Raw genomic sequence first — 23,658 nt, forward strand, 5'->3', positions numbered from 1 at the left:
TTTGAGTTCCTGAAGCATCTCGGTAACACTTACATGTTGTTCAAACCTACTGGTAACAAATCTACTAGCTCACCGTTGAATTGCTTCAATCTGATCTGGTACAGATCCCAAACATTCAAGCAGTACTCAAGAATAGGTTGCACCAGTGTGCTATACAGGTATGTGGTCTCCTTCAAAGGTGAATCACTCTTTCCTAAAATTCTTCCAATAAATAGAAGTCAACCATTTGCCTTCCCTACCAGGTTTCTCACATGCTCATTCCATCTCATATTGTTTTGCAGTATTACACCCAGATATTTAAATGACTTAGCTGTGTCAAACATGACACTAGTAATACTGTATCTGAACGTTACAGGTTTCTTCTTCCTAATCATTCCCATTTACTTACATTTTTCCACATTTAGGGCTAGCTGCCATTCAAAACACAAAATGGAAATTCTGTCTAACTCGTCTTGTATCTTCCTTCAGTCATTCAACTTACCAGTCAAAGCTGTAATTCAGAAAGTCTTTGTATTTCTGTGGCATGAGTCTCTGCATTAGAGGAAGAATATTTTCCACTATGAATCACTAAGAATGTAGGCCCACAGTCTGTCCCAGCTTCAGGTTTTCCTTCACCATCTTTCTTTATTACAGTACCTGCATAAACAGAGGGAATAAGTTTAAGTCCTTCAGCGACCTTGAAATCATGATCTCGTTATTTCACACAGTAGTCAAGGTGCATTAATATTGATGTTTGAGCATTTTCTGCTGTAGTATCACACATGCTTTATCATCCATAGATAAAAAGAATATGTGGCTGGAGCCCAAAATTGAAGCTCGGGATTCAAGGTTACTTATAGCAATTATACAGAATTTCCCATATTTATGATTTATGTGAAATGTAGATTCTGGTTTGCACAATTTAACAGGAACAGTTACCACATTCCCCCCCCCCCCCCCCCCCCTCTGTATTGACATGTTTGGGAAGGAGTCTTAAACATAACCCTGATCGACTGCTAGTATAGCCTTGTGTACATATTTAGCTTTTAAGTTGTCCATTGTTTTGCAGTACCTTATAATTTCACTGTGACATTCATCATCAGTTGCACCACCAAAAACTGCAATTTTGTTTGTGACTTCACATAAACCAGATTGAATTTCTTCTACTCTAGGTCTACCAACTGTATTTTAAATTTTAAGAGCTGCTGCTAAATTGGAATTACTTTCACAAATTTTAGAATCACAACTTTTTTCTGTCACTTTGCTGCACTGATCCTTGTCTTCAGTATGCTTCTTTCCTGTTGAATGTCTTTACTTAATGCTGCCATTCTTTTTGCTGCTACATCCATCGTCATGGCCGCATTGCATGCTAACAGCATACTATTTAATCCCAGAGTCTAATATTACAATTTTATTCCTGTAGTGTTCTGACTAGGCGCTGATTTAGGTACTGTTTGAGGTAATTGGCTTCCACTCAGTTGCATACTAATATCTTTAGCGTCTTCCTGTATGTCCCATTTGGTTTCTTCATGCGATTAAAAGTAAGCATGTAAAATATTGAACAGGGGCAGTCTTAATGGCAGTATTGACTTTTGTCATATGTCGGAGGCAGCCAATATGCAACACCTTAAGTACAGCAAGTGTGAACAACAATCACACTGTGTAGTTGCTGCATGCCAAAAAGTGATACAAACAAATTAAAACCTTAGTAAATAATAGTGACAGAATTGGCAATGTTTTAAAGTTTTTTGTTAGAGTTGTAATACAAAACAAATATTTATAGAGTTAATGTCACAAAGCTTATGACTAGTCCCCCCCCCCTCCCTTCCCCAAATCACATAACGTCACACTTTGTTGACTTCTACCTCCCTTTTAGTGTGTGACATAATTTATGGATGGCCTCTAATGCAGGAATAGGTCTAATAATGAAGAAGAAAATAAGAATGTAGGTAAACTAATATGAACACAATAACAAAAGCTTCATTGTAGCTAAGATACTCCTGAAGCCAATATCCACCACACTAGTACAATTTTATATGACCCTTAGCCCTACAGTTGGTGAAGGGATTGAAAGAATGCATTATGAGAGAAAAGAAATTATTCAGTTAGTAAAGAAAGACGAAAATTTAATTAGAATGGGGGACAGGAAATTAATAATAGGAAAAGGAAGGAAAAGAAAAATAATAGGATAATCTGGACTGGGGGAAAGGAATGAAAGAGGAACCTGCCTGGTAGACTTTTGCACAGAATGTAATTTAATCACGGGTAACACTTGGTTTAATTGTGAATTCTGAATTATTCATCTCATGATGCACTTTTGGAATTCATTTGGTTTGGTACAGGAGAAAGGACCAGAGGCTATTGAGAGTTTCGTAAGCAGCATTAGGCAATGTTCGACTGAAAAAGCAAAGTGAATACAGTAGAATATGAATGTGTAGCTTTAAGAGATGAAATACTTAAAGACAGCAGAGAATCAAATGGGTAAAAAGACCACACATAGTCAAAATTGTTGGACAGCACAGAAGATATTGCATCTAATTGATGAAAGGAGAAAATATGAAAATTAACCAAATAAAGCAGGTGAAAGGGACCATAAATGCATAAAAAATGAGACTGGTAGGAAATGCAAAATGGCTAAGCAAGAATTGCCAGAGGACAAAAACAAGGTCATGGGAGATGTATAATTAGAGGAAAGAAAGTAACTGAATATGAGACTGGAGATTTAGTGCTACAAGAAGAATTTGGTGGAGTAATGAAAGATCTAAGTTGAAACAAGGCCCTGGAGTAAATGATATTCCCTCAGAATTATTGAGATCCTTGTGAAAAGCATTCATGACAAAACTATTCCACCTGGTGTGCAAGATATATAATACAGGTGAAATATTCTCAGATTTTAAGAATAAAGTAATAATTCCAATTCCAAAGAAAGCAGATGATGACAGAAGTGAACACTACCAACTCATCAGTTTAATAAGTCATATTTGCAAAGTACTGCCCCAAATTATTTACAGAAGAATGGAAAAATGCTAGAAACCAATCTTGGAGAAGATCAATTTGGATTATGGAGACCTGCAGGAACTTGTAAGACAATACACCCAACAACTTCCCTTAGAAGGCAGGTTAAAGAAGTGCAAACCTATGTTTATGCCTTTATAGACTTAGAGAAAGCTTTTGACAAGGTTCACTGGGAAACATACTTTGAAATTCTGAGGGAAACAGGGATAAAATCCTGAAAGAAAGGTAATGCACAGCTTATGCAGAAACCAGACTGCAATTACAGGAGTCAAAGGACATAAAAGGGAAGTAGCAATTGAGGAGGTAGTAATGCATAGTAGTAGTCTATCCCTGATGTTATTCAATCCATACATTGTGCAAACAGTAAAAGAAACTGAAGAAAAATTGAGATACGGATTCCCTGATGACATCAGAGACAGCAAAGGGCTTGTAAGTGCAGTTAAGTGGAATGAATAGTGTCTTGGGAAGAGGTTACAAGATGACAAAAAGTAAAGTAAAGCAAGGATAATGGAATGTAGTCAAATTACATCAGGCAATGCTGAGGGAGTTAGATAAGGAACTGAGACACAAAAAGTAATAGATGAGTTTTGCTATTTGGTCAGTAAAATAACTGATGATGGATGGTGTAGAGAGGATGTAAAATGCAGACTGGCTGTAGCAAGGAAAGTATTTTTTTAAAATTAGGACTTTATTAACACTGAATATAAATATAAATGTTAGGAAGTTATTTCTGAAGATATTTGCCAGGAGTGTAGCCTCATAAAAAAAGGAAAAGTGGATGACAAACATTTCAGGCAAGAACAGAATTGAGAATAAGGTTTTGAAATTCGGCTCTGTAGAAGAATGCTGAAGATTAGAGGGGTAGATCGTGTAACTAATGAGGAGGTACTGAACAGAATTGGGTAGAAAATAAATAATTTATGGTACAACATTGAGCAGGATTAAGTTACATATATGAGGAGCTGTAGCAATACACATACCGAACTAAGGCCGAGCAAATCTTGGATAGCCTTAAATAGACTGGGGCCCATCGTGGGCTCTGATGGCAATCTCACACAAAGAAGTCTGAGGCATCCTCTGTGAATGACATAGCACTATTGCACATGTAGTCTCTTTAAAGTAAGTGGGCGTGTCACTGCATTACTCATCTCTTAGGGAGATAATGGGTTCTTGAGAGGTCCTGCTGTCCTCCTTGTTCACTGGGCTCTGGCTAAAATGGCATGCTGCAATGGGAGCATACAGTCTGAAGTGCTTCAGGCAGGGAAACATACTGTGCCCACCTTCCCATGACAAACCATATGGCAAAAATGGCAACACCGGGGCAGTTTCTGTGTGAGCCTGTGGCACTGGCTCCAGTGACTGTGTTCCAGTGCTGATGACATGGATATCAGCAGTTGCTCAGGAACAGGTGACAGAATTTCTGACACCAATGTCAGAAGCAATAGAAGAACTGCTGGTTTGGCAACCAAGAATGGATGCCCCTGCCTGTGCAGGAGTCGAGAACCAGCAGCAGTAGGTGATGTTATGCCTGACATGGGCAGGCTCAGAGGGAACGGTGTGACATCACGAGGTGCCCAGCTGTCCATTTGAAGCATTGCTGATCATGGTGCACTGAGAAGATTTCATCTGTGCAGATGTCACAGAGATGCTCCCCCCCCCCCCCCCCCCCCCAAAAAAAAAAAAAAAAATCTGGTGATGACAGCTGATATCCATTTGGGGTACCATCCAAAAGTGACGTGCTCAGGCAGCCACACCCAGCCAAAAGAGATGTGGCAGCTGTATGGTCTGATGTAGAGGTATGGTAGTGTCCTCCCCTGGCACCCATGGAGTAGCTCTGCTGGGCTCTTATCACTGAACAGCCTGAAATGGTATGAGGGGAGAAACCAATCTAAAAAAATGTCAGATGAAGAGTTGGCAACATACTTTTTCATCCGAGTTTTGAACATTCACACTAGGCATTCCACCTCACCATTCGATTGTGGATGGAATGGTGGGGTGAGGATGTGATGGACACCATGAGAATCACAAAATTTCATGAACTCTTGTGATGAAAATTTTACAGCCTTCTGCAAAGTGGGATCCAAACTACAGCCTTCGCAATCGATGTGCTAATTATAGGAAAGCCATCAACTGTCTGCTGTGTGGTGCCCTCAATGTGGAAACTCAACAGTTCCTCCTGATCAAATCGTGGGTCCAGACTGGCCAGCAGGTGGGACAAAGTATCAATATTTGTGAGTTGATTCATAGGGTGAAAATGAATCTTGGAGTTGTAATGCGAAAGAAAAAGAGCCCAATGTTGGGTGTGATGTGCCACTTTATCTGGTAATGATGCAAAAGGACTGAATAAGGAAACCAATGCTTTTTGATCAGTATAGGTATAGAGGTATACCTCTTTACTTCTGTATGCATCCTCTTTGGTTTGAAGCTGGCACAGTACTTACAGTAGAATATCTTTGGCTTCCCTCTGACAACCATGTCTCCATCCTTGCTACCCTCCCTATTTTCCTTTCCCTGTTGCTTCATAACCTGGGTTGTGAGTAACTGAATCTCCTTTCCCTTCTTCCCTTTCTTTCCCCTCTCTCCTCCCCGATGAAGGAACATTTGTTCCGAAAGCTAGGAACGTAAATTTTCGGTTCTGTTTTATGTGTATCTATCGGCTGTACTGAGCTGATGTAAGTACTGGCCAGCCCCTCTATCTCTTTGTTAGTATTTGTTTCACATCTTTATATGAGATTTTCCATTAATCATTAAGTATGTGCTGTGTCATTTATCTGACAAGAATTTTTTTGCTCAGAGAAACAATGTCTCTAATCATCAGAGTTTTTTCGTGCTCAAATCAAAAATAAACTTTATTGTGAAACTTACCAAAAGCTGCAATCATTCCAAACATAACACAAAATATACCACCAACAACAGGCTCTGGGATGATGATAAAAACTGCTCCAAATTTACTAATGATGCCTTGCAATAACATTAATACACAGGCATACTGTATAACCCTTCGGCTACCAATCTGAAAGTAAATAACATTCAAAGTACAGTTAAAAGTGCCACTTAATTTGAAACATGTAACACAAGTACATATAAATTCTACACCTACCTTAGTAACGCCAATTGCTCCTACATTTTCACCAAATGTATTGGTCCCATTACCACTACCCCAGAGACCTGCTAGCACTGTTCCCAGTCCTTCTGTGCCTATTCCTCTGTTCACTGCATGTACAGGTGGAGGTGGAGCAGCTGAAACATACCCATATGTGTGTGTTTGAGATGGTTTCATGTTCATAGGTTGAGGGGGCTCCAGTATGATGTGAAACAAGTCAGTAAGTTAAAGCAAATATTACACCCTCTCTATGAACAAATAAGTATGGCTATATGTAAACCATTACAGGAACAAACTTCATTTACATACTGTCTATCACTGTCTTTAATTCATTAACATGATGACTGCATATCTTTTATACTGAAGGTGGTACAATAGTTGTATATATTAAGTAAACTAGGTAAAGATGCTGAAGCAGTAGTGTCATATCTTAATTAGGAACTTGAAACTTTTAGCTCCGGACAGGAGGAAGCGGAGAAGGTAGACACAGTATTTTTTAATTTCTGAAAAGCATTTGACTCAGTACCACACCTATGCTTATTGTCAAAAGCTTGATCATATGGGGTATCAAGTGAAATTTGTGACTGGATTGAGGACTTTTTGGTACAGAGGATGTGGTAAGTTACCGTTACTTGGATGGAGATTCATTGACAAAGGTATAGTAACTTCAGGTGTGCCCCAGAGAAATGTGCTGGGACCCATGCTGTTTATATTGTATATAAATGACCTTGCAGATTTATCACAGATGATGCAGTTATCTATAATGAAATACTATTTGCAAGAAGTTGCACAAATACTCAGTCAGATCTTGATAAGGTTTTGAAGTGGTGCCAAGTTTGACAACTTGCTTTAAATGTTCATGAATGTGAAATTTTGCACTTCATATGACTACAGTATTAAATTGGGCAACTCATACAAGGATCTGTGTCAACAATTTGTAGGGAGATGAAATGGAACAATTACACAGGCTCAGTCATACGCAATGCAGATGGCAGACTGTAGTTCATTGGTAGAATACTAGTAAAATGCAATCAAGCTACAAAGAAAACTGCATATGAAGCACTCATGGAACCCATCCTAGAATACTGCTGAAATGTGTGAGACCCACACCAGAGAGGACCAGCAGTGGATGTTGAATGGTTACAATGAAGGGTAGCACTAAAGGTCACAGATTCATTTGAGCCATGGGAGAGTGTTTTGAAGATGCTGAAGGAACTGAATTGGCATATGCTTGAAGATAAACATAACCCATCCCACAAAAATCTACTTAGGAAGTTTCTAGAACCAATTTAAAGTAATGAATGTAGAAATATATCACAACCTGCTACGTATTGCTCCCATAGGGCTCATGAAGATGAGATTATACTAATTACAGAATGCACAGGGATATTGAAGCACTCATTCTTCCTGCACTCCACACATAAATGGAAAAATAAAAAGCCCTAATAACTAATGGGTCATACCCTCCACCATTCACTTTACAATGGTTTGCAAAGTATATATGTAGATGTAAATATTGTAAAAACTCTGTATTGCCATTCATTGGGGTTCAGATCCTCATCAGGACATCCAGAGTTTCTGTAGTTCCCCTAAACTGCTTAAAGATGATACTGGGATGATTTCTGTGAAAATGATCCAAGTGATTTAATTTGCTACTTTTTTTGGAATCTGAGTTTGTGCTCTGCCTCTAATAACCTATTTACAATGAGATGTTAAACACTAACTTCCCTTCTTTCTTACTGAAAATCTATGTCACAGAGTATGACAACTTATACAGTAATGAAAAAGCAGAAAGTGTCATATTACACAGTGATAAATGTAGAAAGTGTTAATATAGTGATAAAGTAGTCTATGCGTGTAGCGGAAGTCAGTTGTTATCATATTTTAACAGTTGGTATGCAAATTATCATAAATGACTAGTGCTCGTAAGAGGCTCATTTCTCTCACGTTGGAGTCTTAAGAACCTGTCCTTACTTTCTGACTTCCCACAACCTGTACTTCTTCCCACAGTGAGGAAGGAATTAATAATTCTGATAGATGGGAATAGCATTTTTTCACTTTTAAACGTGTCTATTGGCTGTACTGGAATTTTCCACCTGAAGGTACATCTACATCTATAATCTGCAAACCACTATGAAGTGCATAGCAGACGGTATGTCTCATTCTATGAATTATTAGGATTTCTACTTCCTGTTCCATTCACATATGGAGCATGACAAGAATGACTCTTTCAATGCTTATGTGCTTCCTGTAATTCATCTAATTGTATCCTCACAATTCCTTTGGAAGTGACATGTAGGTACTGGACAGCAGTTCCAGTTCTTTTTAATTTTGAGTGTATTAAATGTATTAATGTAATTATTAATGTATTAGATGTATTAAAGTATTATGATGTACATTAATGTAATTAATTGAATGTATTAAAAGACAGTCATTAGTACACCTAAGTGCATAAGAGTGTGTGTAAACCACATTTATTCCTTACTGTCCACTCCTGTGCATGAGTATTAAATGACTATGAGCAGATGCATTATTTCACGAAATTAATACAGGGTGGGGCAAATAAAAGTGGCCAGATGACTGGATACCATTGGACGTGAATATATGCGTATAACCATACCCCGTGACATGCACACCAAATGTTCTCTCACCATGTGATCCACACCAGTTCAGAGCATGGTGTGGGCTGTGTCAGTGTCAATAGAGCAGTGCAAAGGGGATTATGGTACTCACAGTGGAGCAGCAGGTGTTCATTGTGGAAAGTTACCTGACCTATCAGAGTGCAATTACTTTGTGTGGGGAGCCCTCAAGTCTAAGATGTACTGCAACAACCCTCATAGTTTTTAATAACTGCAACAGAACATTTTGGATGAGACTGCAGAAATTCCAGCAGTCCAGCTTCAATCCACCTTCAGCAACTTGCTGACCAGGGCCCAAAAGTGCAAACACATGAATGGGGTCACTTTCAACTTCTGCTATAGGCAGGTTAGTACTGTATTTCCTTTCCTCTGCTATGTTTCTTTGTACCCTGGAACTCAGTTTCACGGGCCACTTTTATTCGCCCCACATTACATTTCTGAAAGTATTTGTATGGAGTGTAGCCATGTATGGTAGCGAAACATGGACGGTAAATAGTTTGGACAAGAAGAGAATAGAAGCTTTCGAAATGTGGTGCTACAGAAGAATGCTGAAGATTAGATGGGTAGATCACATAACTAATGAGGAAGTATTGAATAGGATTCGGGAGAAGAGAAGTTTGTGGCACAACTTGACTAGACGAAGGGATCGGTTGGTAGGACATGTTCTCAGGCATCAAGGGATCACCAATTTAGTATTGGAGGGCAGCGTGGATGGTAAAAATCGTAGGGGGAGACCAAGAGATGAATACACTAAGCAGATTCAGAAAGATGTAGGTTGCAGTAGGTACTGGGAGATGAAGAAGCTTGCACAGGATAGAGTAGCATGGAGAGCTGCATCAAACCAGTCTCAGGACTGAAGACCACAACAACAACAACCCTGTAAATGAAAGTTAAACTTTGAAATCACTAAAATCTGTACTCACCTTGTAACGGAACATATTAAAGGCTTTACTTTACCGAAGTATGCGATACCCTCCAAATTCAACCAGTTTAACGAGTATTTATGATTATAGAAAAGTTATTGTGTATATTAACAATGATTGCATAACATGTCTGCATAAACAGTCAACCCATTAAATTATACTGAGTAACTGACCCACACAAAAGTTTATATCACTTGATCACTGATACAGCAAATGTCATCATGTAAAAACACTAAGTTCATTTAAATAATTAATATGAAGTATGAAAAATAGTGGCCAACAAATAAAAATCACCCAGTGAAACCTATTTGTTCACTAGGAGCGTTTTCACTCAGTATTCATGTAAGCAATCCTATTTTAGACGAAAACCAATGTAATTCTTAATAATTCATGTTGTTTACTTATTTATGCAAATTAGAGAAGTCAATTGACAAACTTCTAAAAAACGGCCTTTTTGTAACAAAGAATTATTCTGTCAAGTCAACAAATTTGTTTGTCATTTTAATAACATGTTAAATTATGTCACTCGATGCAAATTAATAACTTTTCTGCACAAATTATGATAACAGATGTACATGTGACTTATAAACTATATCTCTTTTTAGTAGTTCTTTGACAATGTTATAAATACAAGCAGCAAGAAGGGTCGAGACGCAGTCGGAATGTCACTTTGGTAAAGTGTGTTTGTGTGTTATTGTTTGAGGTGGATAAACAATGCAAAGAACATGTAAAGGAAGTACTACTTTGTGTTGTGTCATTGTCTTTGGTGGACAGTGGAATTAAGATGGCTACCAGAGTAATAAATATTTGAAGTTTACATATTTGTTGGTTTCGCTCATTCTTTATCATCAAAAGCTCATAAAAACATGGGACTTCATGTTTTTAACCCTAGACAACCAGATTTAGAGCCAGCATCAGCATCGAGACACAGCAGCGATCCAGCAAGTAGCAGCGATTACCACAACACAATGCATTTTAATGGCGCCAACCTAACATCAAGTGCTAACAAGCTCCGTAAATGGGAGTGAAATAGTGCGATTACAGCAATTAGCAATATCTATGAATAGGCGACCATTACAACCTGCAGATCAAAAGTTACTAATCTTGGCATGTAAGAATTTCTGAACAATCTAATTTATACTGCTAGGCAAATAGCAAGAGAACCATTAATCTAAACAATAAATACCTTAGGGAAGACAAGGACATTACCAATGTATGTTCTGTGTAATTTTCAATAGTTTATTTTACACAATCTTTTTCAACTTGCATTTGCACAAAATATATTTTATTTATTTTTCTATGTTGCCCTTGTCTTATCTTTTAACACAATCAAAACTGAAATTCTGCACAATATGCTAACACTTTTGATTATATGCCAGTGCAATGGAAGATACTTAAAACCAGTGAAAGACATTGTTATAAACAAGTTATCAACATAATAGTTTCATTTAAGTTATGTTTCATTTATAGTAAGAAATGTTATATATGAAGTTTCCTTTTGTTTGTGAAAATGACTTACCACACATTCTAGCTGTTGTAGGGTAGTAACTAATTGATTCAACTGTACAGGCTAACACACCAGCAAGCATTCCTAACACACCAGCCGCACTGACTGTTGGAATTCCCCACTGACCTAAAGAAATGAGGAGGGATGGTTTTCATTAATGAACCTGATTATAAACTGTTAGTAGTGGTAGCAGCGGCAGCAGCAGTAGCAGTAGCGGTAGTATTAGTTTTATTCACCCATAGATCTCTCTTACAAGGATATTGGACATGTCTTGGTATTACAATTGAAGAACAACAAAAATAATTCTATATGAAAGTTCAGGTAGATGCCTCTTTCATTCCCAGCCCCTTGCCACAGCGGTCATATCCCTATGACAGACCAAGGTACAAGACCTGCCTAATCCCCCCCACCGGGCTCTTACTACTCTGGTCCTCTCACAGGATTATCTTACCCATTAAAGCATTATGTGTCCAGTCAGAGAGAGAGAGAGAGAGAGAGAGAGAGAGAGAGAGAGAGAGAGAGAGAGAGAGAGAGAGTTTGTATTCTAGCCCAAAAGAGGATTACTCTGAAACTTGGCAAGTTTTTTTTTTCTTTTTGTGTTTGCCTATGGACAATTCATCACTTCTTTCAGTTAGTGGTCTCCTTACAAAATTAAAGCAATTCACATATAACAGTTATTTACATACTTAACCCTTGAGTGGGCATGTTGATTTTTGTAACGTGAGTGGGCCCATGGCATACTTTGTACACATGTAATGAATAGCTATTTTTATGTTACCACAGTAAACATATATGAGCAAAATCACAGTTTAATCTTAGTTTAATTAAACAACAATAAAATAAACTTATATCATGTGAGCTAAATCATTGTTTAATTAAACAATAATAAAATAAACTTTCATTATGTCACTCTGTTGCTGCACAAAAGTGTTACCCAACAGTAATGAACCACTCGAAGCATTAAATGCTGCAGTAGCATCAGATCCCAGAAATATGCTTACTCAATTATTAATTATCTCATAGTCAACTACCTCATTGTGGGATGGTGGTCTAGTTCAGAATATGGGACATTTTCTTGCATGGATCATAAATTTTTTCTAAGTTTGCTGTTTTTTTATACTACTGCTGTTTACTTGGATGTATGACCACACAACTTGTCAGTGTGTGAGATGAAGCACAAAGGAAGGAATAGGTATGGGCTCAAAACTGTAAAACAACAATGGAATGGTAAAAGACAATGTTATTTGTTGTTCGGCGCTTTATGCTCAGGCGCACCCGCCTGTGGGGGTACAGGTCTAGTTTGACAAGAATGGAACATGTGGTCAGCTGTGCTCTTAGTGGGAACCATCCTGGTATTTGCCTGAAGTAATTTAGTGAGACAACAGAAAACATAAATCAGGATGCCTGGATTAAGATTGGAGCCCCTACCGTGAAGGCCACTCTGTTAGATACAGTACTGTCTCATTCGGTTTACTCCTACACCGCAACTTCCCATCTGTTAGCCTGAGAAAGTGAGTCAGCATCCCTCTGTAACAACTGAGATGTTGAGCTCAGGTAGAGGATAAGGTGTTTGTATTATACATTGCATAGCTTTGGAGGTAAGTTTTCGAGAAAAAAAAAAAGCATTATGTTGAATAATAGAGGTTTTATTATTGTTATTATTATTTATTTGTGTTACATTTTTTACAAACCCCTACTCAATACTTCAATGTATAGAATGTATTTCTTGATAAGTAGTTTTTAACTGCCATTTTAAATAAGTTTGTTTTAGCAATTTCACCATTTGGACTCATGCTGCAGACAATTTCATAGCTGATTTCCTTTCACGGGTCAATGCTCTCTCAGTAGACACTGATTTTGACAATCTTGCAAAAGTGGTTTCAGGATGCACAATTATTCCTACAAACTGTGATTTTCCTGGCTCTTCAACCAAGTACTATGCAATGTTCCACAAAACCATCTTTGTTCACTAGTTTGTTCATGAGGTGAGCCATACATGACACAAACTATCACACCCTGGATCCAACCTACAATGAAGCTTGTCACAGACCACTTCATTAAGAAAGACTGTAAATACTGGACACAAGCATGTAGTGTCTGCCAACACACTAAAATAGAATGGCATGTACAACCACAACATGACCATTTCCAGCTCATCCACTTCGACCTTGTTAAACACCTTCCCGATTCAAATGGTTATCAATATAGTCTTTCAGTACTTACAGGCTAACAAGCTGGGTCAAGGCTACTTCAATTTTGGACATAACTGCTGAGACCATCGCAAAATCATTTGTCACTCCATGGATTTTGTGTTTTGGATGCTTCACCGCAATAAAGACAGGTCGAGGTAGATATTTTGAGTCAGCATTTTTTTACTGAACTATGTCACTTATGCTGTGTTCAGCCATTCTGAACAACAATCTAGCATCCTCAAAGAAATGGACTAGTTTAGTGCGGGCACTGCACATGTAACACTTTGAAGACCAAGCCTGAACAATGCATGGACCACAGCTTTGTGTTAAGAAGAGCGCAGCTGAGTATAGATTGGCTGCAATTTTTTCTATGCATGAACCACTGATTGCTTGAAGATTGCACTCATTTCTTATGAGAACACTGAACAGATGTCTCGCTACCTGACCGAGTGAGGTGGCACAGTGGTTAGGTACTGGACTCGCATTTGGGAGGATGATGGTTCAATCCTGCATCCGGCCATCCTGGTTTAGGTTTTCTGTGATTTCCCTAAATTGCTCTAGGCAAATGCCGGGATAGTTCCTTTGAAAGGGTACGGCCAACTTCGTTCCCAATCCTTACCTAATCTGATGAGACCGATGACCTCGCTGTTTGGTCTCTCCCCCCAAACAACCCAACCTCTTGCTACCTGTCCCTTGATTGGTACTGCCTTCTGTTGTCAATCTCAAGAATTATTTTAAAAGAAACATTAGCAAATATAACAGCTGCTGATGTGAATGGGTGAGCCAATATAATCAAACCGATGTAATTTTGTGTGTGTACTTATTAGGTTTCACAGATTTCTATAGTTCTGCTACAAATAAGTCACACTTGCTGAGGTGGGCCAGAAATTTCGGAAGCTCAATAAATCACATCCCACTTTTTTCTTGGAGGATAATTATACTTCCTGTCATCATTGTTTTAAAATTTGTGGTCTATGAAAGAACTACACTAAATACAGAAAATAAATCTTGAAGCTTGGTCCTTTTTTTAGTATTATTACATTTGAAGATATATAAATTACATATGTGCCAGTTATGGCATAAATGGTCACTTTCCTAGGCTTGATATTCTTCTAAGTGCCCGGTCTCCAAAAGTGTTAAATCAGCTCTCAAGCTTCATGGAACAGAATGAAAAGATGCCCTACTGTGGGTTGTTTTGGGTATACATTTCATTTATAAAGAAGATCTCTGCCTGTCTCTGGTGGAACTCCTTGATGTAGAACCACTCACTCTTCCAGCAGACTTCACAGAGCTGTCCCAAATGCCTACAGACAAATAACTGCCATAGCTCACTCACAAAGTCAAGCAATATGTTGCACACCATAACCTTACAGTAGTCATGCCTTTTTTCACATCATTAAGAGTTGCTGCAGACTGTTGGTCTGCATCTAGATAAACATAGATTTACAAACAAAAATCAACAAAGTACCTGTGAACATATTAATTTACCATGTTTAAATTTTAATGGCAGCTTGGACGTGCAAGCATTCTGAAAGAAGCAGAAAAGGAAACATGTGCAGCAAATCTCTTCATTGAGTACCGCTGTCTGGGTTGTTAGCAGCATGAATTACTTAATAACTGATACCTCTGACAGTCAGAGCAGTATAAAATATGACCATAGGCCATCAGCAAGTGTGTCTTGCACAACTGGAAACAGCATGCAATTTGTCACACATGTCTACATTTCCTTTCATCTTGTTGTACATACCTATATAGATAAACACTCACAATCAGGCATTTATAAAATACAGGATGTCCACAAGGTCTCTCCACAGCAGCAAGCTTCACATGTCTTGCCTTGAAGGGTGCATAAGGTGCATAAGGTTGGCAGTACATTTATGTCTTGCTTGCATGTGTTCCATGGACTTGCAGGGATAGGTTGGGGGTAGCAGTGTTATGTGTGCATCGCAGTTGTTGGTTGTGTTATTGTCTTGTTCTTGTGTAAGATGAGTGCAGTGAGAATGCTTACTATTGCAGATATGCATTTTTAGTGGAAGAGGTTTTCCGTGTGGGAGAAAACTTTACAGAGCAGGTGAGGTGTCAACTTAGATTGTGTTTCCTGCTTCAAGGTGTCCATATTGTGAAACTATATGTGATTTAATTCACAAATTCCAGACAACATTTTCAGTTCATGATGCACCACAAACTGGTAAGCTTGCTATTTTAATGGACTGGAAGCTTGGTGACATTTTAGGCACCATGTTGAGAAGTCCAACAAAATCAGTGAGGGGATTATCATAAGAAGCTATAGTCTCTTGTATGACAGCAAATAAGGCCATAACCAAAGAACTGGAGCTGTATCCATGTAAAATTATTGCTGTTCAACAATTTCATTGTACAGACCATGTGAAATGCATAGTGTATTGTGAATGGTTTCAGCAATTTGTTAACCAACATGGAGTTGGTGTTGTAGATTGAACCTTTTTCACTAATGAGGCTAGGTTTCCCTATCTGGCTGCATTAATTCACAAAATTAACTAAATTTGGTCAACAGAAAATCCACAAGCCTTAAGCGAAATGTCATTTCATATAGAGACAATTGGAGTCCAGGTTGCCCTAACACAAGTTCGAATTATAGGGAAGATGTTTCCGATATGTCTGTCACTCTTAATCTCTGTTGTTACCGGATAATTTATCCATTTATTGCCCTGCTCAAAGAAACTGAAATCAATCATTCATTTTTCCAACAAGACAATGCTACTGCTCATACAGCACATCAGTCCCTATAGCTTTTATATGAAATCTTTGTAGACAGAGTAATTATGTACGGTCTTTGGCCCCCACACTCACCGGCTCTGTCCTCACCCGACTATTTCCTTTGGGGTGTGGCTAAAACATTTGTGTATCAAAAAACCCAAAGGCAATAGATGAAGTGAAGACTGCAATAATTGAATATCTGCATTTGTTTGTATGTGGAACATTGGTAAAAGTGTTCATAAATGAATGTAAATGTGTTGAAGTATGCCTTCAAGAATGAGGAAAACATTTCCAGCACCTATCATGATATTGGTGTGTACTGTGTATTTAACTGTAATTAATATAGTTAATTAATTTAAGGGTTTCAATTGTAACAGTGTTGAATCAAATCTCCTAACATAACTGCAACCACTAACAGTGAAATGTGGCCCCAACCTTATACAGCGACATGACTGTGCTTCCAACATTACATGTCCTGCAAGGTGAGACACACAATGCTTGCCACTGTGGAGAGGCTTCATGGATGCACAGTAGCTCATAGTACTGTAAAGCCCTCTATGTAGGCCAAACAGGGCAAGACTTCCATAAAAAGACACAACAAAATATCTAAATATCTAACACATTAACAACTATAACAAATCAGTAATAGCCACCCACATAAGAAATACGTCACCCATTCCATGATATTGTGTGTGGTATTCATATATTACACAAAAAGGACAGGGGACACCAAAAAGACTTACATGAAGAATTGGGAATATCCATTCATGACACAGTACATGGAGCTATGTTATTAAATGGTAAATCTGTAAGTAATAACGTTAACTTCTTCAGAAACTTCCCAGTGCTGAAGGACAGTTTCACTGAGTGAGAAAAAAATTGTCTTTACCAACTACTCATCTAATATTTGCCATGAAATAAACACATCTAGATATAAATACTCCATCTTCACTGTGTACTACGGTTTTAGTTCTATAAACTAGTTTATCTTTTAAGACTCTTTGGATTGATGCAAACAAATTATTGTGAAAGTGTTAAGTTGTGATGTTCTTGTTACTGTGCTCTGTGTGCCACACAATGAAATTACCAACAAAAATGTAAGTAAATGCACTGACAAAATGACTAATTATGCTTATCACATAACGTACATACTATCAAACAATGGAAAATCCAGGATGGAACATGACAATATTATGATAAGGATAGTTGCTACTCACCATATAGTGAAGATGCTGAGTTGCAGAGAGGCACAACAAAAACACTGTCAGAAAGGATGCTCTTGGTCAACAAGGTCTTTATTGGAAATAGACAACATACACATAAACATTCACACAAATGCAACTCACACACGCATGACCATAGCCTCTGGCTGCTGAGGTCAGTCTGCGAGCAGTAGCAAATGATGGGAAATGCAAGTGGGGCGGGTGGGGGGGGGGGGGGCGGGCAAGCAGGAGGCTGGGATGGGGAGGGATAGCAGGGTATGGGTGGGGGACAGTGAAGTTGAAGTGCTGCTGGGGAGTGTGTAGGGACGAGGTAGAGGGTAGGGCAGCTAGGTGCAGTCTGGAGGTTATATGGTGGATGGGGGAGAGGTGGAGGGGGGGGGGGGGGTAGCAGTAAAGGAGAGAAGTGAAAGGTGCAAAGGTGCATTGGTGGAATAGAGGGCTCTGTAGTACTGGAATGGGAACAGAGAAGGGGCTAATGTGTTAGCACAACAACTAACTAAGGTTGAGGCCAAGAGGGTAAATGTAAGATAAATTGCAGTTAGAGTTCCGACCAGCACAATTTGCAAAAGATGCTGTTGGTGGAAAGGATCCAGATGACACATCCTATGAAGCAGTCACTGAAATGAAGAACATATTGTTGGATGGTGTGCTCAGAAACTGGGTGGTTCAGCTATTTCTTGGCCACTGTTTGTCTGTGGACATTCATGTGGACAGACAGCTTGTTGGTTGTCATGCCTACATCGAATGTAGCAGTGATTGCAGCTTTGTTTGTAGATTTATGTGAGTGGTTTCACAGGAAGTTCTACCTCTGATGGGATAGGTGACACTTCTGACCAGACTGGAGTAGGTGTGGTGGAAGGTGCAAGAAAGATCTTTTCTTGTCCTTAAGGAGGCGTATCTTTTCTAGCATTGTATGACAAGAATGCTAAGACAGAACTTCACAATGATGCTAGATGTTTTGGGATAGTGGCAGTTCTAGTAAAAATTCAGAAAGATGCTGAAAAGGTAATAGTTTTTGCTTCCAGAAAGCTCTACAAGTCTGAGATCAAATATCCTATAACCAAGAAACAGTACCTTGCAATTGGCTGGGCCATCAACAAGTTCGGTAAATCAATCACTAAAGTGACGTATCATCACCTGAATGCTGGCTGAGTGGCCTGAAGGATGTGTTCAGATGGGCACTGATGCTTCATGAGTGCATCATCACAATGGTATATAAAAACAGATGCAAACACAAGGATGCTGAATGACTTTCAAGGACTCCTTTGATAGAACACAGTAGCAATGACAAAAACCATAAAGGCCTTGACAAATGAGAAACTGACCAAAGGACAATTCAAATTAATAAATGGAACATTGTATAACAGTAACTGTGGTACGATGGAGTGGAAATGGCTGCTTACCAACACAGCTCATCAGAAGTCAATGATCTGTCAAGTAGTTCCATGATGCGCTGACTTGGTGACCTGGAATTCATGAAGATGTTAGAGAGAATCAGACACAGGTCTTGCTGGCTGGGTCTCTACCAAACCATTAGACACTATGCAAGCCACCATAAGGAATAACAATGATGTAAGAACATGCTGCATTTATCTCTGGGGCATCTGATACCAGTACTATCTGTAGCAGTACCATTCTACTGGATTGGTAATAACTTCTTAAGGAGCTTTCCCAAGTCGACAAATGGAAATTGATGGATAGTGGTAATGCACTGACTACCTCACTCACTATGTGGTCACCAAAGCTGTGCAGAATGCTGAAGCTCCAGAAACTGTAAAATTCCTTGTGGAATACATCATTTTGAAGTATGGAGCACATCAAGCAATTATCTTTGATCACGGAAAAGTCTTCCTGTCAAGACTTAGTATAAGAGATAATTTTGACATTGTGACATCCCCCAGGATGACAATTGCCTACCACCCACAGACAAATGGCCTCACAGAATGCTTTAATAAGACAATGGTAGATATGCTCCAGATGTATGTTGATGTCAAACAGATTAGGATAAAATACTATCATGATGTTCACATACAACATGGAAAAGTAAGATAAGGAAGATTTTACAGGTTTCCCATAATTACTTCTGCTCCATAGTTGTGAGGTGAAAATGACACTGGACACACATTTCCAATTTCAAGCATATGAAACTCAGGATGCCTACATGAAACATGTCATCACCAGAACCAAAGAAGCAAGGCAGATGGCTCGCATATAGATCCTATCCACTCAGGAGACAGACCAAGGGCACTATACCATCAAGTACTGACCAGTGAGATGTGGTTCATGAGACACAGTATGGATTTTTATGCCTGAGAGGGAAGTGAGACTATCAGAAAAGTTACTAAAGCACTTCTTTCAGCCATAGTGTTAACGTTTTTCATCTGTCAGAGATCACATATAAAGGCGAAAGAGCAGAGATGTCATTCATGTCTTCCATATAAAGCTCATCTATAGTCCAGAGTTGCAGATCATGTGGGCGTTGTCAGTGTTGTTAAAGACTTTGAAATCAAGTATGCAATAATATTGCTCATCAAGGGAAGGAAATTTACAGGGTGAAGCTATTTCTGTCAAAAATTCAACTTAGTCGAAGTGCCAAAGGATTTGTTAATAATAGTTATCGATTTCTGTCACTAAACTGAGTCTGGCCTTGAGAGCCAGAGACCATGATCATGTGTGTGTGAATTGCATTTGTGTGAGTGTGTGTGGGTATGCTGTCTAATTCTTATGAAGGCCTGTTTGGCTAAAAACTTTGTTTGAAAGTCTTTTTGTTGTGCCTATATGCGATCAACATCTGTGCTATATGGTGAGTAACAACTATCCTTTTCATTATACTGTCATTGTTCCATCCTGGATTTCCTATTACAAATTACATTTATGTTTGTGTTGCTGTAACAAACTATTACCACCTTTGTTTTCTTTGGTTATATGAGTTCCAAATTAAATGTATTTGCCATTTTAAAGAATGTTTCATTCACACCAGCAATAAACATGATGAACAGCAAAATTAATGTAAAATATCTGTAAGAAGAGTTTTGAATTACCTTAGCTCAACAACAGAAAAGTCTAGAGAACATAAGGGACCATATGGAGCCTGTCACTAAAACCCTCAGCATGTTGCTATCACACAATTCTTTGCAGTTAAACAAGAAACATCCATTATAAGACTGAATGACATTCAATGTGTTATTTTTCTTTCAAAATGTGATAACAACATCCTATCTTATTAACTAAGTAATATAATTTTTCCCTTTCACTTCTAAAAGAGAAATAAATGAAGGCAGCTGGTGTAAGAATATAGATAATCATAAAACAGTGGCTACTAGTCTAATACAATACCTGGATAAGGGAACCGAAACCAAGGTGAATCCATTAGAATTTGTATCTTTGTGTCAGTTCTGGCAGGATGGCCTATTTCAAGTACGTTAAATAAGGTCAGCAAGCCACAAATACCCCACATTATTAAGATTGTAAGAAGAACCTGCAATAATGAAGAATGAAAAGCAGCCTAGCAATATATAAAAATTTTGCACATTAGACCCCTACTTGGCATTCATTAACACTTGTTTCAGTGAACAGTTAAAATTTTCACAAGCTATTGAGAGCAAATAATAAATTCATAGAAATGGAAACCAGATGATCACTTTTATAGTTAGAATGAAGCTATCACGTATTGTTTTTTCATAATGTGTGAGCAGGAATGTAACGTTGAATCCTTAACCATTTAACTAGAACTAAGGTGAAAAAGGAGATAACATAAAATGAGGAAAAGAGTTGGATAAGTTAGTTCAAACAATAGATCAAGGGTAAAAAGTACAGAACACTAAAAAAGGTGTTATGGTAAATTAATTCAATAGCCAAAGAGATTCACTATTTTTATGGGTATGAATGAGCTTAGCTAGTTGACAGTGAGCATAAGTAGAAACAAATTCCAGTTGCACATAAAACTGAAGCGAGATACATGGGAAGAAAGATATGTATGTGTTTAGAAATTTATTAAATAAAACAGCTACATAAAGTAACAAGAGGAGATGAGGCAAACAACATAAATACTGAAATACTTCTATGTAATACAGTATCATGTAACAACATAGCAACAAGTGTACCACACAGAACTGATGATGCTTTCAGAAGAGCTGACAATACTGAATCTTTGTGCTGACACTTGTGATATTTCCAAATACAAAGACAAACTGTAAAGTTTATGTTTGCTTCAGATATTTGTTATGCTAATGTTCCTGATATTCAAAAACTTGTCTGTTAATTTGGCCATACAATTTTCTGTTTGTATGGGTTCTGGCCACTATAAATGGATCTGTTTTATATATGTGAAATGAACAAAAGAAGATACCATATTTACTTTAGGTCATAATGTTTTACTTTTTAATCAGAAATATTATAGGAAGGATAGGAATATTATAGGAAGGATAGAGGAGGCATTGCATCGCAGACTGGCACAATGAAAACGCTACTAACCATTTGAGCTTTCAGCCAAAAGGCCTTCTTTGGGAATTGGGTGAGTAGCAATCTATCCTTGTCATAATATCGTTTTTATTCCATCTTCAACTTTCCACTGTTTCTTTTAATTTTTAATCAAATGGACATTAAAATCCCCCCCCCCCCTTTTTTTTTGTTTGGTCATCAGTCTTCTGACTGGTCTGATGCAGCCTGCCACGAATTCCTCTCCTGTGCTAACCTCTTCATCTCAGAGTAGCCCTTGCAACCTACATCCTCAATTATTTGCTGGATGTATTTAAATCTCTGTCTTCCTCTACAGTTTTTGCCCTCTACAGCTCCCTCTAGTACCATGGAAGTCATTCCCTCATGTCTTAACAGATGCCCTATCATCCTGTCCCTTCTCCTTATCTGTGTTTTCCACATGTTCCTTTCCTCTCCGATTCTGCACAGAACCTCCTCACTCCTTACCTATCAGTCAACCTAATCTTCAACATTTGTCCATAGCATCAAATCTCAAATGCTTCAATTCTCTTCTGTTCTGGTTTTCCCACAGTCGTTTCACTGCTATACAGTGCTGTACTCCAGATGTACATTGTCAGAAATTTCTTCCTCAAATTAAGGCCGTTATTTGATATTAGTAGAGTTCTCTTGGCCAGGAATACCCTTTTTGCCATTGATAATCTGCTTTTGATTACCTCTGTGCTCCAGCCATCATTGGTTATTTTTCTGCCTAGGTAGCAGAATTCCTTAACTTCTTCTACTTCATGACCATCAATCCTAATGTTAAGTTTCTTGCTGTCCTCATTTCTACTACTTCTCATTACCATCATCTTCCATCAATTTACTCTCAATCCATACTCTGTACTCATTAGACTGTTCATTCTGTTCGGCAGATCATGTAATCCTTCTTCACTTTCACTCAAGACAGCAACGTCATCAGCGAATTGTATCATCGATATCTTTTCACCTTGAATTTTAGTTCTGTTCCTGCACCTTTCTTTTATTTCCATCATTGCTTCCTCAATGTTCAGATTGAACAGTAGGGGCAAAAGGTTACATCCTTGTCTTGCACCCTTTTTAATATGATCACTTCATTGTTGGTCGTCCACTCTTATTATTCCCTCTTGGCTGTTGTACCCACCTCTCCCTATAACTTACCCCTACATTTTTCAGAATTTCGAACTCCTGCACCATTTTACATTGTCGAAAGCTTTTTCCAGGTTAACAAATCCTATGAACATGTCTTGATTTTTCTTTAGTCTTGCTTCCATTATTAACTACAAAGTCAGAATTGCCTCTCTCTCATGCCTTTACCTTTCCTAAACCCAAATTGATCGTTGTCTAGCGCATCCTCAATTTTCTTTTCCATTCTTCTGTATATTATTCTTGTAAGCAACTTGGATGCATGAGATGTTAAACTGATTGTGCAATAATTCTCAGACTTGTCAGTTCTTGCTGTCTTTGGAATTGCGTGGATGATGTTTTTCAGAAAGTCAGATGGTATGACACCAGACTCATACATTCTACATTCAACGTGAATAGTTGTTTTATTGCCACTTCCCCCAGTGATTTTTGAAATTCTGATGGAGTGTTATCTATCCCTTCTGCCTTATTTGATCTTAAGTCCTCCAAAGTTCTTTTAAATTCTGATTCTAATACTGGATCCCCTATCTGTTCTAAATTGACTCTTTTTTTTCTTCTTCTATCACATCAGACAAATCTTCCCTTTCATAGAGGCTTTCAATGTATTCTTTCCACCTTTCTGCTCTCTCCTCTGCATTTGACAGGGGAATTACCATTGCACTCTTAATGTTATCACCCTTGCTTTTAATGTCAACGAAGGTTGGTTTGACTTTCCTGTATGCTGAGTCTGTCCTTCCGACAAT

The 23,658-nt window shown here is 38.3% G+C and overlaps 1 protein-coding gene across 1 annotated transcript in view; it reads right to left on the bottom strand.

Annotated features, from left to right (window-relative positions):
* The window catches only part of LOC126163028 (solute carrier family 23 member 1), a 249,748-nt gene that overhangs the window by 8,208 nt on the left and 217,882 nt on the right, over positions 1 to 23,658 (bottom strand). The window contains exons 7-10 of the mRNA XM_049919899.1: positions 20,654 to 20,795; positions 11,179 to 11,292; positions 6,095 to 6,234; positions 5,860 to 6,007 (exon numbers count right to left, since the gene is read on the bottom strand). Of these exons, the coding sequence (XP_049775856.1) occupies positions 5,860 to 6,007; positions 6,095 to 6,234; positions 11,179 to 11,292; positions 20,654 to 20,795 (544 nt within the window). The remainder of the gene's footprint in view (positions 1 to 5,859; positions 6,008 to 6,094; positions 6,235 to 11,178; positions 11,293 to 20,653; positions 20,796 to 23,658) is intronic.

Source organism: Schistocerca cancellata, chromosome 2 (assembly GCF_023864275.1).
Source record: "Schistocerca cancellata isolate TAMUIC-IGC-003103 chromosome 2, iqSchCanc2.1, whole genome shotgun sequence".
Classification (NCBI taxonomy): domain Eukaryota; kingdom Metazoa; phylum Arthropoda; class Insecta; order Orthoptera; family Acrididae; genus Schistocerca; species Schistocerca cancellata.